Here is an 18,979-nt window from a genome sequence, read left to right on the forward strand (position 1 = left end):
ACAGGCTTGCCGGGAGGTGCAGCGGTTGTCCAGCCAGGAATTGCAGGAGGAACTCCGTGTTGCACGTGCTACCTTGTAGGAGGAACTCCGTGTTACACGTGCTACCTTGCAGGAGGAAGCACGTGTATCACGTGAGGTTCTGCATACAGACCTACCTCACATCGCCACACAGAACCAGGCTCACCCATGCGGCAGACTTGCTGCCGTCGAGGGGCAAGCTGCGGCTAGGCATGGCCAGGCTACTGTGCCACGTCCTCCTTTGCAGGATGAGCCAGACTCGGACGACCATCTATCTCCCACATAGGTCAGGCTTGCAGGCGTTGAGCCCATGGAGGTTTTTTTTTTGGCTCAGCATCATCGCATGTGGGTGTTGAGCAGCACCCTTTACCTCCCCCCTCCTGGGTGCCTCCCCTCCCCCCCGGGTCATATGTGGCCATTTTTGATTTTTCTTTTAGTTTAGTTAGTTAAGTTTCTGTTTGATAGTTAGTTTAATTAGGTAATGTAGGTTTTTCATAGTTAGTGTAATTAATTAATATAGTTTAAAATTGCTTGTCTATTGTGCTTTCATGTGACGGTCCGGTGCTTTGTGGCTTTTGAAAGCATCCACTGTCTGTTCCAGCTGGGCCCTTCAGGCTTGTCTTGTGTATGTGTTTGCTGCTTGGGGTCCTTGACTCACATATGCCACTCCTGCCTCCCTTATCCGTGGTCTCGCAAGGATGGTTCGGTGTAACAGCCTATTACACAAGGGCTTTGGACTGTCATATCTGTGGCATGTCTGGTGCTGTGTAACTTGTGTTAACACCCCTAGTGGGGATGATTGCAGTGTTATTGACCACTGTTCTGCTTTTGCTAGATGGGGTGTTTCATGATTAATGTGTACATTCATTGCTATGCATTGTGTAGTATGTTTCTTATCTTTACTGTACACGTGCTTGTTGAAATTCATGCCGTAGATAGTGTGTTCCACACTTTGGATGTGAAAGACGGACTGATTGTGTGATTTCTGATGTACGTCTCTGACATGGTCCAGTAATGAGATGCCTGAAGAGACACACACAGATGACTCTAAAGCATTAATCATGTGTTTCATGCCCTTTCTGCAGGGGAATGAGCCTCCAGACCACCTTTGCCAGCAGACATGGCCCATTGGACGTCTGGATTCTGGACACGTTTGTTGGTGCCCACATGCACATGTGTGCGCAAGCAGAGGCACAGGGATTGCAGACATACATCCTAGAACTGCTGACGTGTTCCAAGGAACTCCAGGCAAGGTGAGCAGCACAGGGGGGCCACAACAGAGCAAAGCTTCCACCAGGCCAGTTGCACATGCAGGCTTAGTAGCAGCACTGAGGGTGAGCTTGGACGAATATTGGTGTTGAAGCACGCAATACAGCTCAGATGTGTTGGTGGACTGATGGCTAGTTGATTGTAAGGTTGTCTGGGGCACCTGCAGGGGCAGTGGCACATACCCTCTGGTCCACCATGGGCCATTGAGGCACTTGTATCACCCATGTTGCCTTACGAGACATGGAAAGGAGCAGCTCACAGGGACATACAGCAAGGGACATACTCGGGTGCAGTGCATTTCATTTCCATGTACATTTTGAAACATGCACTGCCTATTTTTTTACGGTCATGGTGGGACACGACTTGTTCTGAAGTCAGACCTTGCTATATGCGTCTGTCTGCTTACCCAGGGAACATTGCATGTTGTTTGAATCGTGACACATTGGTGTTCCATTTGCCACGCACCCACCGGCGCCAGACTTACTGCATTGACTGTGTATGAACCATCACAGGGGGAATGTTACGTATGGGTACGAAGCATCCACACCAGATTGTCTGTTTGTAGAGTAGTTTGTTGCTATGGGGCATATTTTGTGGTGTGTTTGTGTGTTATGGGCATGCACAGATTATTAACTGTGGCTCTCTTTGCAGCATTGAAGTGCTCCTGTAACCGGACCTGACAGTGCGCAGGCAGGAGGCCAGCACTCAAAACCAGAGCTGAGTGTCTTGTTGTTTTTCTTTCAAACTGCTCGACATAGGCTTGCTGGGGGTGCACTGATGCATGGATGAATGTGTAATTCAATTTGGTATGTTTTCTTTTCCATAATCACCCCGAGACCTATCCAATTCTAAACCCTGTACCCTCTACCCGGTGTTCCTGCTTCCCGTGCCTATCCAACCAATGTTCCCTAACCCTCTTTCCCCGCTGGGGTTGCGGATGCCTGTGTAAGCCCCAAGCTTGCAGGCGCCAAAACCCTAGAGAGGGTGGTTGGTTCGTGCCACTTGTGCGCCTGGACTCCGGAAGGCCCTGACAATGATGTACAAGTTTGTTATGATTGTGTATGTGTTAATGCAAGTACTCCATTTTAGTGCATTCCCTACTTTCACGTGTCATTCCTACTCCCCTCTCCTGCCCCTCATTCCCGTTATCCAGTATGCCAACGGCTGTCCCAACTGCATATCCCTGACCCTCCTTCCCCACCAGGGTCTCAGAGGCCTGTGTGAGTTTGACCTTGCAGGCACCCAGGCAACGGTGGGGTTGGTTGTTTCGTGCCACTCCTGCGCCTGTACACGGGAGCTGTGAAAGTACACATCCGTTTGTGGTGCATCATTCTATGTTATGTACCACACATGGTTCACATCCTGTTGTGACATTGTTTTACTGTGCTACCTTGGTTGTTACATCATTGTGGTAGTACTTGGACTTTGTGAGGTACTGCTACTTCAAGTCATCTACTGGAGGCTGTTCTGGTTCGTTTTTCTGCCTTGGATTTTGTGTCTTTGCAAATGAAGGTGGACTCTGAGGGTGCAGGCAACTTTTAACACACAAGGTGGGAGATGGTGACGAAGGGGAAGGGTGATCCTGTGGCCAGGTGAAATTGAGGGTTGAAGGCTCCATGACCCAGGTGCAGTTGTTCAGTGGGTCATGGTCATTTGTGAGGGGGGGGGTGTTTTGTTGTTGATAGTTGCCTTGCCCTGCAGTGTGATGGGAACCATGACATTGTAATTGTGGTATCCTATGTACATGATGTGTTCTGCTGATCAATGTATGTTCATGTGTTGTATTTACCTTTCAGGCTTGAGGAGATAGTTTTGGTTTGACATGCTGGGGTGTACACATGGTGAATGTTCACATGTGATGTGTAGAGGACACTGATGGTCAATTGATTGCACATGCATATGTTGAGTGCATGTCCTTGCTGACCCGCACACTCGCACTATGATGCACTACATGTACAACCACCCCTCGATATCCACATGTACACTCTGTTTGCCTTCTGCTGCCCACTGTGTCCCTGCAGCACATGTTCTGTGACCAATTATGGATCCTGTAGATGCCTATTTTGCTTTTTAATGTGGTTTGTCGCTTAGATGTGATGCTCAGGGTGTGCATCACACACAATGGCTGTTCACTGTGCTGTGCACTGAGCAGTGTGTTGCAGGAGTTGGACACAGCACACAGAAGCTGCAGTGTTGATTTTGCAATGCACAATGTGCATGTAGACAGGCATTCTTTGTTATGTTGCGGCTACTACTTTTGTGATGCATTTGGGAATGACTTATTTTGGGTGGGAGGTTGTTGGTCAGTCATTTCATCTGATTCCATGTCAGGCATCATTGTCTGATGCCAATTTACATTTTTCACATGGCAATGTGTCTCTTATTGGTACTGTGTTGGTGTATGGCTATTGCTTGCCATGTCATGTTGTGGTTTGGGAGGGTTTGAGTGACATAACAGTGATGGTCATGGCCTGTTTTGCAGGTGTGTGTGATTCACACCTTGCATGTCAGGGTCAGCCGCTTCTCGAAGCAACGAGCTGGGGGTAGATCTCTCTCCGCGGCAGGGGCCTCATCTGGAACGGCCTTCCTGCCTCCCTGAAACAAAAGGAAGCACCTCAACACCTTCTTCTTTGCTTCTGCTTTCTCTCTCCCTCTCCCTTGCAAATTTCTTCACTGAAACTGCACTGAATCTGCAACTGGGCCTGTCTCACTGACCTCGGTCCCTGGCCCAGCCACTCTCCACTTGCACTGCCTCCCTGGCAACCCCTGCACTGCGGGACTGTCTCTGTATCCCTAAAGCCCCCCCTTCCCAGCACTTGTCTGCACTTACCTTTGCACTTGCCACCTGCTGGCCTATATTTTTTATTTTTTATTCTACTTACCCTGTACTGCACTCCACCCCCCCTTCCCCTTGCACTTTTCCCTTCCACCTAACCCTGCACTTGCGCGATCTAAGTGACACCTGGCCTAGTAGGATCGTTGTCTGTCTTCCCTTGTACCCCCCTCCCTGCCTCGTTGCGCCTTGCAACACTTGTGTATAGGCGCGTTACAAATGCCATATCATATCATATCATATATCATATGTGTGCCTTTTGGTCACACAGGATAGCTTGTGTTTAAGTAGCTAGGGATGCACACAATGTGGCACTTCCATGGCAACAATCTCAGTGTGGTAAGGTTGTGACAGTTGACTGTCTCTTTGTCATCATCGATTGTCACCTGGTATGTGCCAGGCCTGTGTGCACTCCGCAGGGATGGGAGTTTAGGTGAAAAATGTGGCCACAAGCTGGGCCCGGGCTTCCTCGCCACGTGCCCTATCCCCTCCCATGGGCAGCACCTGTGCCTGTGGTTGGAGATGTGGGGGCACCACCATGTCCACCGGTACGCCCTGCCGTGTTGCAACATTGTGCAGGACACATGCTGCCACAATGATCCTGCACACTACTGGGGGTGCATAGAGTAGCTGCCCGCCAGAGCGGTCAAGGGAGCGGAAGCGTGACTTGAGCACTCCGAATGTGCACTCCACTATGGCCCTGGTTGCAATATGGGCCTCGTTGTATCTTACCTGGGGTGGTGTGGTGGGGTTCCGGGTTGGCATCATCATGTGGTTGCTCAGAGGGTAGGCACTGTCCCCTGGGGAGGTGATAATAGTTGAGATTATTAGGGTTTGGGTATTTGTCTGTGTGTGACTTGCATGCATGTGCACAGGCATTTGTACTCACCTAGGAGCCATGTTTCACCATGCTGCCCAGCTTCCAGGGCCCGGCTCAGGGCGGACATTCTGTATATGAAACTGTCATGGGTGGAGCCAGGGTAGTTTACATGGACAGAGGTGATGATTCCCTTTGCATCGTATACCACCTGTACGTTGATGGAATGCCAGTGCTTGCGGTTTCGGTAGATGTGCTCAGTGGCCCTAGGTGGACGTAGGGCCACATGGGTGCAATCTATGGCACCGAGCACTTTGGGGAAGTGTGCCACCCTGTAAAAATCCAGGACCACGGCCTGCCTTTCTGCGGGTGTTCTGGGCATGTATATGTGCCTGCGGACTGAGGGGCGCGCTGTCATGGTTGCCAAGACCTGGTGTAGGCAGCGTGACTGCGTGGCCTGTGAGACCCCCCCCACTATGGCAGTGGTCTGCTGAAATGACCCAGTGGCCAGAAAATGCAGGACATTGAGCAACTTCTCCAAGGGGCTCAATGCTTGGGAGCAAAGGGTGGGGGATATAAGGTCATCTTTCCACTCCCTGACCAGGTCTAGGATGATGTGGGGTGGAAACCTATACCTGCCGTAGACCTGGTCGTCAGGCATCCCAAAAAGGCTTGTCCGTGGTGAGTAAATGCGTGCCCTGGCTATTATCCTCCTCCTGCGGTGTCCCACGATCAGTGCTGCGACAAATGGGGCATTCATCGTAGCTGTATATACGTGTTTGTTGTTTGCGCGCACTTTTATACTGTGCACGGGGATGCTTCCACCTGCCTTCGTGTGGCGGACGCGTTGACGCCTGTGCACGTCTTTTGCCGTGCGCGGGTTTCCCGTATTCGAATCCATGAATACGGGTCGTTCACATGCTTGTATATGTGCATATGTGCACTTTTGCTGTGCGCGTAGCGCACGCCGTTTGATGATGTGTGTGCCCGTGTGCGACATGCATGGATTTGGCGCACAACCAGCGGGAAACTAGCGCAGCGCCTTCCTTGTATCGCACGCGTGCACGTGCGCTTGATTTCTCACGCTTGCGCCTCCTTGCGCCTGCTTGCGCTGGGATTTTCGGCGCACGTTTGTTCCATGAATCGACCCCAAAATGTTTGCACTAATATGGATGCATGTTCGTCTATTATGTATAGACTATCTTCAGAGAGAGAGGCAGCACTGCTAATAAATGCATTGGGATTCCAAGGCAGATGTTGAGTATTATAAAATAAGGATCAAATAGTGCTGGGTGTATGAGTGGCTCGAGAGCATGCTCGTACAATTCTGGTAGAATAGCCCATCTGGGCATCAGACAATGCCATGCTACCGAATACACATGCAGACTTTTTGGGGGGCTTCTCCAGGATCGATCAATGTTTTCTGTCAAACACAATCGCTGAGAAGTATACAAAAAGGAGGAAAATAGCCTTTTTGTGGCCCTTTTGGATCTCAGGAAGGCTTTTGATTTTGTGAATCGTTATCTGTTTTTGGTAATGCTTAGGAGGAGTGGGATCATATTAGGGCTTTTTCAATCAATTATCCTCCTTTATGAGAATACCTCAGCCAGGCTGAGGTGTGCAGTTACTCATAAATATTCAGTTGGCTTTATGACAAATGTAGGGGTAAAACAAGGGTGTCCATTGGCCCCACTATTGTTCTCATTATTTAGTTCCGATTTTAATCCTCATGAGGTTTCCCAAGGGTTGATCCCGCCCCTTTCAAATGGCGAGAAATTTAGCGCATTATTACATGCCGATGACACAGTGCTCATGGATTTGACTCCAGGCAGGCTTTTGCGTAGTTTAGAATACTCCAATAAGTATTTTATGTAGCACAGCCCTAAATTAAATACTCTTAAAACTAAGGTACTTGTTTTCAGTAAAAGGAAACCACCATTTAAATGGGTTTTGGATAATCAGCCCATTGAGCTGGTGGAAGAATATACGTACTTGGGCTTGGTGTTTGCAAAAGGGGGAGGCTGGAAAAGCCACATAAATGCAGTAGCAAAGCAAGCAGTTTTGGGCCTGAGGGGCCTTCTTAGTTTCTATTAGAAGTTTGGCAAGAAACGCTTGGATAAGTGCCTCAAGGTCCTTGCGTCCAAGGTCAATACAGCAGTCCTTTATGGTGCAGAGATTTGGGGGGCAGCTTCACGCAGCTGTTTGGATATATCTTTGAACTCAGGCTTGTGAAGGATCACAGGCCTCCCGCAAAGAGCAGGGGGGGGCGGCATTCTGAGACATGAGCTGGGGATTGTTAGTATAGTATTGCAAGCACAGCAGACGTTTTTTATATTGTATTTGAACGTTTAACTGAATTCCGCTATGAATCCAAATATTGGGATTGCTATGTGTGAATCTATGCAGAATGCTACTAAAGATATGAAGTGCTGGTATAATTCTGGAATTAATCTTCTAAAAGGATGGAGGTTGAGGGAAGCGATCTATCTCGCAGGGAGCGCAGATCTCTCCTAAATGAGAGAGCTGTAGATGTGGACTTTGAGGCTCTCTCTGTGAGATGTGCCACCCTACCTTCTAAGAATTTCTATACTCCATTGTACACCCGACCTGGTCTCATCCCAGATAGGAAGGAAGGAAGGAAGGAAGGAAGGAAGGAAGGAAGGAAGGAAGGAAGGAAGGAAGGAAGGAAGGAAGGAAGGAAGGAAGGAAGGAAGGAAGGAAGGAAGGAAGGAAGGAAGGAAGGAAGGAAGGAAGGAAGGAAGGAAGGAAGGAAGGAAGGAAGGAAGGAAGGAAGGAAGGAAGGAAGGAAGGAAGGAAGGAAGGAAGGAAGGAAGGAAGGAAGGAAGGAAGGAAGGAAGGAAGGAAGGAAGGAAGGAAGGAAGGAAGGCTCACTCATTGGACCTCGACCTCATTATGAGTTTGCTGGTACAGTAACAATGGTAGCGTTGTTACCATACCGCCAAACTATGAGTTCTGCTCGTGGGTGCCTTTGCAGTCACCAGGTCTGACCTGGTGGCCGTACCGGCACCCGCGAGCAGGACATGATGCTACCACCTTCCCCATTCCCATTGAGGTCTATGGTGCTCAAATGGGAATGGGGAAGAATTTTTTCCGGCGCCCAGAAAAGGGCAATTACCATGTCCGGCAAGATCATAATGTCCCGGTAATTGCCCTTTTCTGGGTGCCAGAAAATAATGAATACCGGCGGCAGCCTCGTAATGAGGCATTGTGTTAAATGGGTATGTACCAATCAACATGGAAGATACAAGAGGCCCTACGAGCATGGCAGTTGAATGTGTGCTCATGTGGCACATAAAACCATTTATCAGAAAGTAGAAAGTAGAAAGTGAAATTAAGTTTCGGATGGAGACAGTTGGTCAATAAGCACACAATTCGGCCTCATTACAAGTTACCGGACCGTCAAACTACTTGTTCTGCTCGGGCATACCAGCACCCGCGAGCAGAGCTTGTCGGATGCACCAGCACCATTCTGAATGGTGCTGGTGCATCCGGCCTCCCCATTGAGCCCTACTGGAATGGGGAGTAAAACTTTCCGGCCCCTCGCAATGGAAAACTACAGGGTCTGCCAGGGTTGTAATGGCCCTGTATTTCCCCATTGCCATGTGCCTAAAAAATTCACAAGTTTGGCGGCAGACTGCTTGTTTTACTGGCAAGGCTACCGCCAAACTTGTAATGAGGCCCAATGTCAACACAAACTGAGCAGAGAACACTGTTGGCTATTTAACTTGCAGACTTAAGTTTTGTAAATACATGTAACATTTGGGAGCTCAGCCCAATAACAATGTGGTCAATTTTCCATCTTTAGCACTAAACTACCCATTAAGCAACAAGGTACATTAGTTAAATGGATTCTCATTTGTACTTCACTGATGTTTCAAAAGCATTGGGCACAGAATCAGATAGAAAATAACTATTGATTGGTCAGCCTGTATTTGAAGAAATCCAACGTGTGACACTGTTATAGATTGCCAGCACTGACATGGTAAACACGCAAACCAGCAAATCCATACCAAGGTCCTTGATCAATGCATGTCATGAATTCAGTCTCAGCATTGAATTACAAGTGATATTACACTTACTGGTAGGCATGTGCTTTGGGAATTTGAAAAACTCTTACCGCTTTCTCCTTTGCTTCCAGTATCACCTTTGGACCCTGTTGAGAAAAGCAAAAAATCTCAATGTCTCCCCACTTGTTTATCTCTTGCTCTCTTCACTGGGTACACACCCTGTGGATATCCCTAACGCCCCAATAAGAATTGCCCACATGTTTCTTTTCAACTTCATATGAGTTAGAGAAACCGCAGGGATGTTCTTAGGGATGCCCTGTCTAACCCCTTCATTATATTTTCCAGAAAATAACTAAAGCTTCCTCATGGGGATGAGAGGATTAAAGATGTTGGCCAGCTGGAGTCCAGTAGAGGAGCACAACAAAGTCACCAGAGCCATTGGAAATAATATTATAATACATGTCAGCCCGCATTACCCGTATAAAAGATTGGAAACAATGTTCTTATTACAGGCTAGTTGTGACATCACCACTGACCTGAAATAGGACAAAGGTATGACTACCACTCTGCAATCAGTTATTACAGCTTGGTTGTGATGTCACAATGCTTGTTGCTGCAGCCAGCATAAACCCGATTTCCAGCTGCCACTGCAATACTTAATTAAAGTTGCGACAAGCGTTTCAAATTCAAATCTTTTAAAATAGCTGTCTGTGACACTTTATAACCATTAAGTGATAATGAATTGTTTATAATCATATGCTTCTGTTGTGCACTGCTAAACACTAGCGATGCAATAAATATGTAAACAAATAAACATAAAAAGCTAATTAAGTACAGCACATCTATAGCAAAAACAGGAGTTATAAACAATCAGGAGAAAAATAGAGAAAAGAGGAGAGAAAAGAAGGGGTGGAATAAAGGTAAACAGTGATGTTAGGCAAGGTTTTCACAGAACTATAAACTGCCTGATTCATGGAATTATTTGCGTGAAAAATGCAGATTTGCGCACCTTCCTGCCTGAAAATCCCCATACTTCAAACAGGGATTTTCGGGCAGAAAGGTGTGAAAATCTGCATTTTTCACGCAAATAAGGGCCTGTTGTTGCTGGGTTGCCCTAGGGGCTCCCCTTTTAACTTTCTTTTGCTAACCTTTAGAGAACTACAGTTCCCAAGGGTCGAAAGGATCTTTGGATCCCTTTTACATTTTGTTAAGTGAAACCAGCACACCCCACCTTATGTGGAGGGCTGGCGAGACACAATGTATCTCCTTTCACATTAAAACTGTAACAATTCTGTTACAGTGACAAACTTACCTTCAATGGCTGGTGGCAGTGATACCTTGTATTAATTTGGTGCACCTTTACCACGGGCTGTGTTCACAACTGCAGCAAAGGCACCTAAGGGTACTCATTTTACCAAAATGGTCCCTGTCTTCTTTTTTCGCCATTCTAGTGTTTCTTGTTGTTTCTTGTTCCTTCCCCTGACATCTAGGGCAGGAAATTCCTTTGTGTCACTTTTATCTTCGGCGGGAGTCCCCTGGACTCCCTGCCCAGGCTCCAGTCTGTCTGTGAGGGCAGGAAGCGAGGGAGGAGTCCAACAGCCCTTTGTCTTACACCTGGCCTGAATGGGAACAGATCCCATTGGGGGGTTTGCTGTCCTGATGGGACAATCAGACCGCCCCGTCTTGTAAAATGCGGGGACAGAATGCAGAGGTTGTGCTGTAGTTACAGATCAATACTGCAAACCTGGAAGCTGAAGAAAAGCCGACCACTGGAATGAAAACCAAAGAGGATGATGAAGGAAAAGCGGCTGAAACGATTTCCAATGACCAGAGAGCCTGCTGTGTAACTGGAGCCTGCTGTAGCCCTTCCTTAAAATCAACCTGGAGACTCCGAAAACAATGACCCCAATGCAGAACCTGGGGAGACCCACTAGACTCAAGAAGACCTGCATTTTCAACCATTCCATGCGTTGCTGCGAACTTGAGTTGTTGCAATACCCCAATACCCTGAGACCTTGAGCCACTGTGAGGTTCACAGTCTTCCAAATTCCGAATGTTGCGGAAACTTCATGGGCATCCTAGTGGATCTGAAAAGACAAGAAACAAGTCCAAAAAGTCCCCTCAACAGAGTGCTGGACCTTTGTAATGATGAGAATTCCACCACGATTTTCTGTCTTCTTCTGTGCTCCTTGAAAAGGCGCCAACTCAGCAGAACCACATTCAGCCACGAGGGAAACCTTGCCTAGAGCACTCTTCATTGATCCCTGCTGCAAAGTCCCTTCCAAGGTCTTGTTTTCAGTCACCACGACAAGGAATCCACTAACTGGGTATTTGGCTGCAGACCATGAAGTCCTCCTGCTGCAAAATCTTCTTCAATGCCGAGGTACTGTGTTGGCTTGGATATGTCCTTACCTTAAGTCAGTTTGAATTTCTGTCTAGCTGTGGGGTGTCCTCTGTGATGGGGAGGCCTCTCATTCAGTGTACCCAGTCCCACTGCTAGAATCCTGCTAGGGTGTCTTCTGCGAAGCCCCTGGACCCTCTTCTAACTTAGAAGTAAAGTACTTTCCTGTTTGCCCAGATTTCATAAAGAATTCTGACTTTTGCTACTAAACATCCTATCCTGACACTGCCTGTTGGTCACTAGTCCTAGTGAAACCCCTTCTGCCACTGAGAACACTCATGCTCCAAGAATAAGGGAAAGACTTTCAAGGGATTGGTACTTTTGCCTAGAAAAGAAAAGAAGTGTTTAAAAGTTACTTACTTGTTAAGAGTTGGTTGGTAACTAAAACTCCAAGAGTAAACAGTTACAAAAGTTCTTACTTACCTTGGATGTGTGATGGACTATTCTTAAAAGTATGGTTAACATCTATTCTTCCTTAGCAAAAGTTTTGCCAGTCTAATGAAGGTATTTTACTCTCCTGTGATTAGGTTGTGCCTCTTCCCAAAAGTATAGCTTTGGTTTCACCAGATTATTCCTGCAGGGTAATTGTGTGAGTGTCCTCCAACTGTTGGTACCACCAGATTAGTCCTATGAGGATAATTGTATGAGTGTCCCCAGCTGGGTCTTGCTTGCCCTGACTTGCTGCTAGCCTGCCCAGAATAAGTCTCCATTAGGTTGTTGCCTAACTAGAATAACTGAGTTATTCAGACAAAGTGTACCATTAGGGTTTACTTTCCCTGTGCTATCTAACCTAGAGTCTGTAGTTCTAACTGTCCCTGATAATTCATACTTCAGTTATCCTTATAGCTGGCAAAGATCTAACCTGGACTGCTTGTGAGATATAAAAGTGTATGGGTTTTACTTACCTTGTGTTAGCTGTGTGCCATCCAAAAATAAGTTACAAGAGTTACTGCTGATCTCTATCTGTAGTTCACTGATCTCAAAAGCATCTGTAATTGAATATTATATCCTTAGGTTTTACTCACCTAGTATAACTGTGTGTTATCACAAAAGTAATTAAAGATTTTTACTGCACCTGCAATAAGTGTTCCACTATTCACAAAAAGTATATTGTCCAGTTGACTGATTATGTGATTTGAACTGAGAGTCACTATACAACTGGGAGGATCTACTGCCTTTGCATTACTGAATGTAATTGTGAAAAGTAACCATTGGTTTTTACTTCCCAAGAATAGGTGTGACCTATACTGAATGTGTATAAAAAGGTTTTGACGTTCCTAGAACTACTGTTCGATATTTCAAATAAGGTCTATACTTGAGTCTGTGTTCCTTCAAGTACAGTGTTGTGTTTTTTTAATATTGTGATTTCATATAATGTGTTAGTATGTGTTACATAAATAGAGTTTCAGTGTTTCTTTGGACCATTTGTATTACAATTTCACTTGCACTCATTCTACAGCCCTCTCTCCCTCCTAAAATAAATCTGGCTGCTCTGTCTGCACTACCATGTACTCAGGTCGTACAGCCTTATACTAAGAGTGGAGTCGTGTGCTACCTCAGTTGAATGGTTTTACTAAGCCCTTAGTTGGACTTCAGAAAAACTGTCCTAACACTGTGGCATGCTCTGGGATAAAGGTTGATTGCATTAAGTTGATTATTGATATACTTTGTGCCCAAAGGAAACCATCCAGTAGGTTTGGTTTAGCCAAAGTAAAGTGTACTTATTGTATTTAACACAAGAACCAACACCATGGCCTGATTTAGTCCTGATGACTACACTTATCTTATGCTAAAATGAAAAATGTGTTCACATTGTGTAAAGAGAAGGGCCTCAATTGTAAAGGAAGTAAGCTTGAATTATTACAAAGGTTATGGGACCATATGCATGGTTTAAGTGAACATGTGTCCACTTCTAACAATATTACTCAGTGTGAGGATGTTGAGGGTTAGACAGCTGTCCAAGCTCCTCAGAGGAGGAATATGAGGGTTCTGATGAGGAAGATGCTAGTTCGCCCCCACTTCATCTCCTGCCTCTACCTTACTGCCTACCATGAGCTCTGAGATATCTAAGGAATTGGATATAAGACAATACCTGTGGAAAAACAATTTGAATAGGAACAAATCATAACATGTCTGTAGAAGACAGTTTTCTGGACCCCTCTTCTTTTTCCAGGTCTTCTGTGTCTACAGCTTCCAGGTTTCCAGAATTGGTGAGTCAGTACGCCATGAAGTGTGACATTGTTGAATGGCTGAAAACGTTTCACCTCACCTGTAAAAGGTTTGGTCTGTGTGAGAGTGATAGAATACCCTGGGTTCTTTTTAGACGTCCCAAGAGAGACTACCAAGTGCTCTTGGATTTGCATGAAGTAGAAAGAGGTAACTGGGATAGGGTAAAAGAAGCTCTAATAGATAGATATAAGAACAAAGCTTCTCCATATCTAAACCCCGTAATGGACTCTGAGAATAGAGGGAGGTCAAAAAGTGCTATCTCCTCATCCCTTCAGAAATCTGTCAATACTGAGTATAGCAGAAAAGCTGTAGCTGTAGGCTCATCTGAGCCCCCTTGTAAAAAGGCTGAGGCTCTTAACCTTGAAGTGAGAGAGGTCCCCTCGGGAGACCCCTCCTTAGAGATTATAGGCATTTACTGCCACTCTGAAGGGCACTGGGTGTAGCACCCATAACTTCATATAGGGATAAAACCCCTAGGCCCACAAAGCTAGAGATCACTCATGTGATCCAACCTTTAGCTGCTGCTAAAGTGATAGAGCCTCTTGAAAAACCACATGTAGTGGAATTGGTTCCACTAGTTCCCAGAAACTTAAAAACTTCTGTCCTAATACCAATATGGTGTAATGCCATTAACCAGGTCACTGCTGTGACCCCACCTTCAGCTAACAATGTGGTGAATCAACCTCTTGAAAACCCACCTAGAGTGGAAGTGGTTCGCCCTGTGGATAGAAACTTGAGAATTCCTGTCCAATCTATAACACTGTGTAAAAACTTTGTTGAAGCTGACAGGAACCTTGGTGTACATGTCACACACCCTGTGTGGTGTATGTCCTTTAGAAAAAAAGCTCCCTTCAGTAAAACCTGTAGTGGCTGAACCATTTGAAAACCCACTTACAGTGGAAGTGGTTCTAAAAACTCTAAACATGGATACACCTAAAAATCCACTTACAGTGAAGGTTATCCAGATGGATGTAAAAAGCTTAGGTGTTTGCAACAAACCTAAGAGGACAAGGAGTTTTCTTGACCCCAAGGTAGGAATTGAGTTTTCTCCTTTAGTTCAGAGTGCCCAGAATGAAACTTCCAGGACTGAAAACCAAAAAGAGTTATAAGAAACCTAAGACTAGCTTTCTTACTAGGCCTTCTAATAAAAAGCCTCAAACTTCAACTACTCCTACAGGAGAGATGGATAGGTGTTCTGACAAGGCTAGGGTCTCTGTTTCAAGAGCCAACTCTAAACCTGTGGGATCCTCTACAGAGAATCCTACTGTAAATCCTAATGTTAGCAGGGAAACCTCTAAAAAAGGCAACTCTAAATCTAGACTAATAGGGAAATGGGAGCCCAAAACAAGTCTTTGACCCACACTACTTCGGAGGAAGGGGTGGATAGACAAGTTGTAAACCTAACTATGCCTTTGAGGACGGTTAACCTCAAAACTGGTGGAAATCCAGAAAATATATGTCAAAGGCTAAACCCCTTGACATTGTGGGATCGTCTGCTGAAGACCCCCTGCTAAATCCTTGTGTTAAAAGGGAAACCCCTAACCAAGGTAAAAGTAGATCTAAGAGGAAGTGGAAGGATGTACAATGCTTTGCCACAATCCCTCCAATTAGGATACCTGAGACCCAACCTGCGCCTGTGAGAGAGGTGGTGAGGAATCATGGAGACCACTCTAGGTCTAAGGGGTTTCTTCATAAGAACCCTTTTAAAAATCCTATTGTACGTTCAGAAGTTGTCACAACTTCTGAGGGACTGTTTAATCAGATCCCCTATACATTAGACTAGAGCAAATGGCCCAGCACTACTTGTAGATCATATAGTTTGCAAATGATAACTAATATGAAAAGAAGTATCACAGAAAGGGTTGCAAAATGATTGCTAGTTGACTCAGCAAACAGTTTAATCGACTCGAAGCAAGAGATCCATCAAGTTGAGGATTATATCCTCCTGTTCCTTAGTCTGGGGGGGACGAGTGTTAGGTAAGATTGTCACAGAACTGCTAAATCTTCCTGACCTGGGTCAACCCCAGAACCCTTTCCTTTATTTGTGGGATTTTTCCTTAATACCTCAGTGAGTGGAAACCTTTTTCCACACTCACATAATCTGTAACTCTTTGTATGGGTGTCATTTTTTGACTCTCCATAGTGTCTTTTTAAAGTTATCTTCTTTTACAACTTATTGGCAATAAGTGCCTGTTGTTGATGGGTTGCCCTAGCGGCTCCCCTTTTAACTTTATTTTTCTAACCTTGAGAGAACTACAGATCCCAAGGGTAGAAAGGATCTTTTGATCCCTTTTATATTTTGTTAAGTGAAACCAGCACACCCCACCTTATGTGGAGTGCTGGGGAGATACAATGTATCCCCTTTCACATTAAAACTGTAACAATTCTGTTACAGTGACAAACTTCCCTTCAATGGCTGGTGGCAGTGATACCTTGTATTAATTTGGTGCACCTTTACCGCGGGCTGTGTTGACAGCTTCAGCAAAAGCACCTAAGGGTGCTCATTTGACCAAAATGGCCCCTGTCTTCTTTTTTTGGCATTTTAGTGATTCTTATCGTTTCTTGTTCCTTCCCCTGACATCCAGGGCAGGAAATTTCTATGTGTGATTTTTATCTTCGGTGGGAGTCCCCTGGACTCCCCACCCAGGTGCCATTCTGTCTGTGAGAGCAGGAAGCGAAGGAGGAGTCCAAAAAAAAACTCCACAGCCCTTTGTCTTACACCTTGCCTGAATGGGGACAAATCCCAGTGGGGGGCTGGCTGTCCTGATTGGACTACCAGACCGCCCCTTCTTTTAAAATGTGGGGAGAGAATGGAGAGGTTGTGGTGTAGTTCCTGATAAATAGTGTGAACCTGGAAGCTGAAGAAAGGTCGACCACTGGACCCGAAACTGAAAAGAATGATGAAGGAAAAGCGGCTGAAACGATTTCCAGGGACCAGAGAGCCTGCTGTAAACCTTCCTTCCAATCGACCTGGGGACTCCGAAAACGACGACCTCTACCCAGAGCCTAGTGAGACCCACTAGACTCAGGAAGTCCTGCATTTTGAGCCATCCCACACCTTGCTGTGACCTTGCATTGTTGCAATACCCCAATACCCTGGGACATCCAGCCACTGTGCGGTGCACGGTCTTCCGAATTCCGAATGTCACGGAAACTTCATGGGCATCCTAGAGGATCTCGAAAGACAAGAAACAAGTCCAAAAAGTCCCCTCAACAGAGTGCTGGACCTTTGTAACGATGCGAATTGAACTGCGATTTTCTGTCTTCTTCTGAGCTCCTTGAAAAGGCGCCAAATCCGCAGAACCGCATTCAGCTGCAAGGGAAACCTTTGCCTAGAGCCCTCTTTATCGATCCCTGCTGCAAAGTACCTTCCAAGTTCTTGTTTTCAGTCACCACAACAAGGAATCCACTGACTGGGTATTTGGCTACAGACCCTGAAGTCCTCCTGCTGCAAAATAATCTTCAATGCTGTGGTAGTGTGTTGGCTTGAATGTTAGGATTTCTGTGTAGCTGTGGGGTCTCTTCTGTCCAGTTGTGGCATTTATTTATTTATTTATTCAGGTTAATTCTTGTTACGCGCCACATGCCCGTGGGCCTCAGGGCGCACAGAAAATGAAAACAAGACAAACAAAAGATTAAAAGACTGAAGCAGAGGAAGTGTGGAGAAGTTGTAAGATTATTCTATGTTAAAAAGGTGAGTCTTTATAGCTCTTTTAAAAAGAGGGTAGTTTTGAACCTGGCGTATTGCAGGTGGAAGTCCATTCCATAGGAGAGGACCCTGGAACTCGAGAGTGGTACCTCCAAATTTTGGGATTTTGAATCTGGGGGAAGCAAGTACTATAGCCGTAGAGGAACGAAGGTTCCTGCTGGTTGTCTTGACTTTGAAGCGTTCTGACAAATATAAGGGACTGCTTAAGGACACACACTTGTGTGTCATTGTTAGCACTTTATGTGTTATTCTGTGTTTTACCGGAAGCCAATGTAGCTTCTTTCTGTAGGTGGAAATGTGAGTGCAGCGCGATTGGTTAAAGACGATGCGCACAGCATTATTTTGAGCCACCAGCAAAGATTGTATGTTGGCAGCGATGGTGCCGGACAGTAGGCTGTTACAATAATCTAATCTAGAATTTATCAATGCGGTGGACAGAAGTGCACAGTTTTCAGTTGTTATGAATGGGCGTATATAGTGTATTTGCTTAATGATCAGTCTACAGCTAGATCGAATGCTGGAGACGTGGGCTTCATGGATAGTTCGTCATCTAGAACAACGCCTAATGTTTTTACTTTCCTTTGGACCATGATGACATTGTCCGCATTAGTGAATTTGTCATAGTCTGTGGCTAGCTTGTTTCGGGTGTTCTTAGAGGATACTATCATGAGCTCTGTTTTATTGTTATTCAGGGGCTAGGAGTTGTAGGCCATCAAATCCTGGATGGCTTTATAGATGGTATTGATAGTTTCAGCATTTTTCATAGTGACCACTCAGCTGGATGACAATCTGAGTGTCGTCCGCGTAGTTTGTATATTGAACACCTAATTCATTTAGGAGATCCAGTAGTGGTCGTATATACAAATTGAGAGATGGGGTTGGAGTGATTATTACCCACACAGACCCTTACCATACGAGGGTCCAAGAAGGACGCTATCCATTTGGATGCCAATCTGGAGCAATTTGCGACCTCAGCGAGTCCTGTCACTAGCAAGCTATGATCAAGAAGATCGAAGGCTGCGGAGAGGTCAAGCAGCATCAACAATGCAGCTTGATTTTTATCCGCTATGCCAGCTAGAGTAGACTTTAAGTCAAGCATGGTGGTTTCTGTTCCGTGATGAGCCCTGTAGCCTGACTGTCGAGTGCCAAAGATGTTGTGCTCTTCGACATGGGTTGGATGCATGCAAGTTTGTCCAAAATCTTCAATATGAAGGGTACATTAGTTATTGGTCTGTAATTGTCTTTATTGGTGGGATCTAAATTCTCTTTTTTCAACAAGGGGGTTATCCAGCCGGATTTAAGTTCAACCGGTATTGTGCCTTCATCAAAAGATAAGTTTATTAATTTAGTAATCCAAGGGACCAGTAGATCTGTCGATTCCTTGAAAATATTGGTGGGGCAGTCATCTCCGGGGCAAGAGGTGGCTTTTAAATCTTGTATTACTTTGAGCACATCCTTTTCCAAGTAATGAGAGAAGGAGATTGTGATATATTAGTCTGAGCATTGGTGGGATGTGTTATAGTTTTTGTGGTAAGTGAGAGGGCCACGTTGTTAAGAGATTTCTTAATTATTTCCTTATGGGAATTGATTTTAGACAGAAAGCCATCGTGGATGTCTTGGCACCATTCTGAATCCTTTGTTATTCTATTAGATGGTGGAGGCTGGTCTTGAAATT

The 18,979-nt window shown here is 45.6% G+C and overlaps 1 protein-coding gene across 1 annotated transcript in view; it reads right to left on the reverse strand.

Moving 5' to 3' along the window:
- The window catches only part of LOC138471868 (ficolin-1-like), a 507,702-nt gene that overhangs the window by 395,437 nt on the left and 93,286 nt on the right, over window positions 1-18,979 (reverse strand). The window contains exon 4 of the mRNA XM_069609727.1: window positions 9,076-9,111. Coding sequence (XP_069465828.1) covers window positions 9,076-9,111 — 36 coding nt within the window. The remainder of the gene's footprint in view (window positions 1-9,075; window positions 9,112-18,979) is intronic.

This window comes from Ambystoma mexicanum, chromosome 8 (assembly GCF_040938575.1).
Source record: "Ambystoma mexicanum isolate Mex_15411 chromosome 8, UKY_AmexF1_1, whole genome shotgun sequence".
NCBI classification, from domain to species: domain Eukaryota; kingdom Metazoa; phylum Chordata; class Amphibia; order Caudata; family Ambystomatidae; genus Ambystoma; species Ambystoma mexicanum.